At 49.7% G+C, this 4,955-nt stretch overlaps 1 protein-coding gene across 1 annotated transcript; it reads right to left on the minus strand.

Moving 5' to 3' along the window:
- Positions 1-1,352: 1,352 nt before the first annotated feature.
- On the minus strand, positions 1,353-2,846 carry LOC104945645 (amphoterin-induced protein 3-like). Its single transcript, XM_010771355.1, has one exon. It carries the CDS (start codon positions 2,844-2,846, stop codon positions 1,353-1,355), a length of 1,494 nt encoding a protein of 497 aa, XP_010769657.1.
- Between the last annotated feature and the right edge of the window lie 2,109 nt (positions 2,847-4,955).

Consider the following 4,955-nt stretch of genomic DNA (forward strand, 5'->3'; position numbering starts at 1 on the left):
TGGGGGGTTGTGGGGGTGCAGTGAGTACATTGAAGACATTAAAACTACAAACATGGCCGCCCTGATTGTCCATCAGTCCTGCTGCATATTCACAACGCAGGAAATAACACGGTAAAAAGTTTCCAGACGATGGCTGTTCTCCTGCAGCGTTAATGAACTATCTATTTCATTTCCCTTTATTTCCTGTGCTGACCGTGATCATGATGATGAAGAGGAGAAAGGAGATACAAACAGTTTCAATTTCTACTTTCTAAAAGCTCTTCTTCTTCTTCTTCTTCTTCTACTTCTACTACTGTGAAACACGTGGTGACAGAGCTACTCTACGCAGGTTGCTTTGGCTCTGACTCAAAACATAAAAGGCTTAAAAGCTCTAGAAAAAGATCTAAATCTGTGGAAGAAGGCATCTGCAGCAAATGTCTGTTAAAGGTACAAGCCGTGCTTTTTAAAGGGACCGTCCATGCTCATGGTAACTCGGACTGAGGCAGTGTTTCGTAGATCCTCTCCGAGCTTCTTTCTGGTTTTTGGTCTGTCGTTGTTTGTGCGAGCCCGTCACAGTGCTCTGGGTCATGGTGAGGCTTAAGAGGGCAAACAACAGTGTGTGTCTGTGAGTGTGTGGTCAGTGGTTTGCTCAGGTCTGGTGCAGAGGGAGGAGGTGGGAGATATTGAGGTGTGACGGTGCTTTTCATTACGCTAACGCTAACGCTTCAACCCAACGTTGGGGTAGAGGATCTTCCAGTAAAGTGTTTTACTGAAGTCTTCTATAAAGGCGCGGTGCAGAACGTCTTAAGTTGCATCTGAATCACACCGAGCTGATCAACTCCTTCTGATCGTTGTCTCTAAACGAGCTTTAGATGCCAGATCTACAAATATCCTCATGTTTCATATTCAAATGATTAAACAGACGCACAGGAAAGTGGTATTACCGTGGAGTCGGCACAGAATAAGACCGTTAATCGATCCTTAGACGCTCCATGTAGAAATAAGTAAAAACATTTGTCGAAGGTTTACAAGCTCTGTGTCGCCTGGTCGAAGTTTTCTAACCAGTTTACAGAGATAACCTAATCAGGTTTACGCATTGGGTTAAAGTTAATCCATAATTAGTTTGCAACCATAGACGTCGCTTAACACTCCTTTACGTGGCTTGGGTATCTACGTTTCTTCTGCACGTTTTCATACCAGTTACAGATTTCTAATATAACTATACTGGGCTTCCTGTATGCATTGGGTAGAACATCGTAACGACCTCAATCAAACCCCATACCTTACATTTATAATTGTATTGACAACACTGTTAACACTAACCAATTAGCATCTTCTCGTTAGCATAATGAATAGCACCGTGTGTCTGTTAGCTATGGCAGCATGGCGGGAGTGTCGGGCTGGGTCTTGGTTTGCTGCTCGCCCTCTGACAGTAACCCGGGACCCAGGTGCCCCCCCGTCGCCGCCCTCAGTCTGCCGTTCTGCTGCTCTCTGATTGGCTCCAGAAACACCACATGCTTGTTGTTGGTACTGACCTTGCGCCCGGGTCCCTCGGTGGTTGTCGGTGGCGTCGGGGTGAGGATGGAGGATTGTGCGCTTCCTATCAAGGCTTCATTTGGGGTGGCGGTAACTGGGCTTGGTGTTTTGAGGCAGGCGGGGCAACGACATGGCGTCAGATACAGATACATGAGAACCACCACCAGACTCACCACGCAGCCCAACAAGGTGGTGAAGCCCGTGTTGAACGGCTCCGAAAGATCGTCTTGCAGCGGAAGCACCGTCACGTTCACCTCATGGCTCTCGTTGCGCCGCTGCTCCGAGTCAAGAGACAAACACCAGTAAATCCCAGAGTCATTGGATTTGGCCTTCAAGATCTCCAAGCTGCCGTTAGGAAACATCCTGATGGTGCCGTTGTTCCCGGGCGGCGCCACGTATTCCTGCCGCGGAGAAACCCAGTGGAAGGTGAGTTGGCGACGGGCGAGCGAGGTGACGCAGTGAAGCAACAAACGACCCCCCGTTTTCACAGAGACGTTGCCCTCCTGCTGGATCGAAGTCATGTCACACTTCTCGAAGTATCGGTCGTGTTGGAAGAAGCGAACGATGCCTCTTGGGATCGCGAACACCAGGCAGACGTGATCCTTCCTGAAATCCGTCATCGAGGGGAATCCTTGTTGTTCCCACAGCCGAAACAAGCTGAACATGGCGCATTCGCACACCAGAGAGTTGTTGTGCAGGTAGAGGTTTCTCTGTAGAGTCATGGGCAGGTCGGAGATGTCCTGAAGGGGCAGTCTGTTCAGACGATTAGAGGACAAATCCAACGTGGACAGGTGAGGCTGGCTGTGCAGCGAGAAAAAGGGAAAGTCAGTGAGTAGGTTGTGGCTGAGGTAAACCTTCTTCAATCCGCTGAGTCCCGCAAACGCTCGGCTCTCCACCCGGGCGATGCGGTTGTCGAACAGCAACAACTCTTCTAGCATCGGCACGTCCAGGAAGAATTGATGCTCCAAAGCTCGCAGCTGATTGGACGACAGGTCAATATGTCGCAGTCGAGAGGTGTTTCTGAACGCCCCCGGATGGACGGCGCTCACCTGGTTGTGAGATAATCGTAATGTTTCCAGTCGGTAGAGTTCTTCAAATCCGCCGCCTTCTAGTTGTTGGAGACGGTTGTGGCTGAGGTCAAGAGTCACGGTGGAAACGGGCATTTCTGAGGGGGGTCCGGTCAAATTGGCGTCGGTGCAGCTCAGGATGTCCGAGGCACAGATGCATTCTGGGAGAGAGTCCTGAGGGAGGCAGGGGGAGGCTTTGAGACTCACTAACAACAGGACCACGGACCACCATGATGCCTCCACGCCCCGCATGATGCCAGCCATTACTCTGGGATATATCTCTCTGTCACTCTTCAGAGAGTCGCTTCACCTCCTCATATCTGTTTGTATCTCTAATACCATCTAAAGGGAGACACAGGGTCCCGCCATTCAACAAAGTCACACTGAAAACACTCCTGTGTGCTCCGGTCAGTCCTCTCAGTGAACACAGAGCACGCTGAAGGCTCTCTGAGCAGCTTGGCTCTCAGGGATCCGGACGTTATGTTCAATGCTTGTTGTTTGTTTCTCGTGTGTCTCGATGTCTCTCTGTTACGCATGGAGCTGCTGGGATGCAAGGAGCATGTCAGACTTCATCTGAACCATAAAGTATTATCGCATCGTAATATTTGATGCATGCTTCTTGATTAATATAGTGCCACTCTTCACTGTTGCTGTTAGAGTAACGTCCCCTCTGTGGGACGTAGAGAGGTGTTCTGATTCTGCTGCGAGACTCATCCACTCTGACGTATCAAACTAAACTAAACTCTGAGCAATTGAAACCGATAATCTCCTCCTCGTGAGTGAATCGATGAAGTAGCTCCATGCACTGAGTCTGAGTGCAGCCTCTCTGCTTTGTGTCATATTAAAGTGAATCCCTTTGTGGTCTGGACTAGCATTCCCTGGTATGAAGCACCTAACCGTGAGTCAGTAAGCAGTCCGTAGCTCCTGACTTGTAGTTCCAGTGTCTGCACACGTCGCTGTAAATGTTCAAATTCAGACGGAGAGCTGATCTGCAGTCACAACACTCCGGCGTGCTCGTTTGTTTGGTGAGACCCGGTTAGTGTTGAATGAGGCGATCGCACACGCGTCCACCTGGAGGGTAAACACCAGGAAGCAGAGCGTCAGGGAGGTCCAGGCGAACAAACCCAACCAGCAGGCGTGAAGACAAACCAAGCGTGGAAACACAAAGTGGATTCACATCAAAGATATTCCTCCGTCGTGGGTTCTGTTCCAAACATCGCGCGGAGACTTCCTCTCATCACACACACACACACACACACACACACACACACACACACACACACACACACACACACACACACACACACACACACACACTCCTGATGACTTTATCTCCGGGTCGAACGCCTTTTCATTTCACGCTCCGCTCATTCTCCAGAGACGTGAAAAGGCTGAGTGTGTTTTATATCTAGATGTCACTTCCTTCTGTCTTCGTGTCGCTAACGCAGCGGATCAGGCTTTCAGCGTCCTGCCCTCCTGCAGGAGAGACACGTCTCAGAGAGGGAAGATCTGCCTCCCTCCTCCTCTCGCCTCGCTAGAAGTGAGCTGTCTCCCCCCTCTCTCTCTCTCCCCCCTCTCTCTCTCTCTCCCCCGTCTCTCTCTCTCTCTCTCTCCTCTCTCTCGCCCATCAGACCCTCCTCTTTCAGTCGCTTTCTGTCTATTTCTGTTGCAGCCGTCAAACTCACACTCTGTTGTTTTCACCCTCTGTGGCAGCATCACAGAGAGGGGGGGGGAATCTGCAAACATCCTGTGTGTGTGTGTGTGTGTGTGTGTGTGTGTGTGTGTGTGTGTGTGTGTGTGTGTGTGTGTGTGTGTGTGTGTGTGTGTGTGTGTGTGTGTGTGTGTGTGTTCAGATCTGTGTGTGTTCAGATCAGTGTGTGTGTTCAGATCAGTGTGTGTGTTCAGATCATTGTGTGTGTGTGTGTTCAGATCAGTGTGTGTGTCCAGCTCAGTGAGTGTGTGTCCTGATGAGTGTGTGTGAAGTGGTCGTCTGGAGATCAAGAGGTTGCTGGTTTGATTCCCGGCTCTGCTGTCAGTGTGTGAGCGGCTTTGAGTTTTCTGTTGACTAGAAGAGGACGTCAACAAAGAAACATAAATATTGTTTGATTTTCATGTAAGTTGGTGAAAGTTGGTTGAGGAAGGACTCGTACAAATGTATGATCTGAGTCACGGGGGGAAATGTTCCACTTCTGTAGTTCTGTAGGTGTTAGTGCATGTAAATGGTCCGCAGAGGCTCATGTAGGGGACGTGTAAGGAAACAGGAAGCAGGGAACATGATAGGAAAAAGGGAACGGAACATCTAGTGAACATGTAGCGAAACAGGGGACATGTAAGGAAGCAGGGAACAAGTAAGGAAACAGGGAACATGTAAGG

The sequence above is a fragment of the Notothenia coriiceps genome, unplaced genomic scaffold, assembly GCF_000735185.1.
Source record: "Notothenia coriiceps isolate Sejong01 unplaced genomic scaffold, NC01 NC01_scaffold00009897, whole genome shotgun sequence".
Lineage (NCBI taxonomy): Eukaryota > Metazoa > Chordata > Actinopteri > Perciformes > Nototheniidae > Notothenia > Notothenia coriiceps.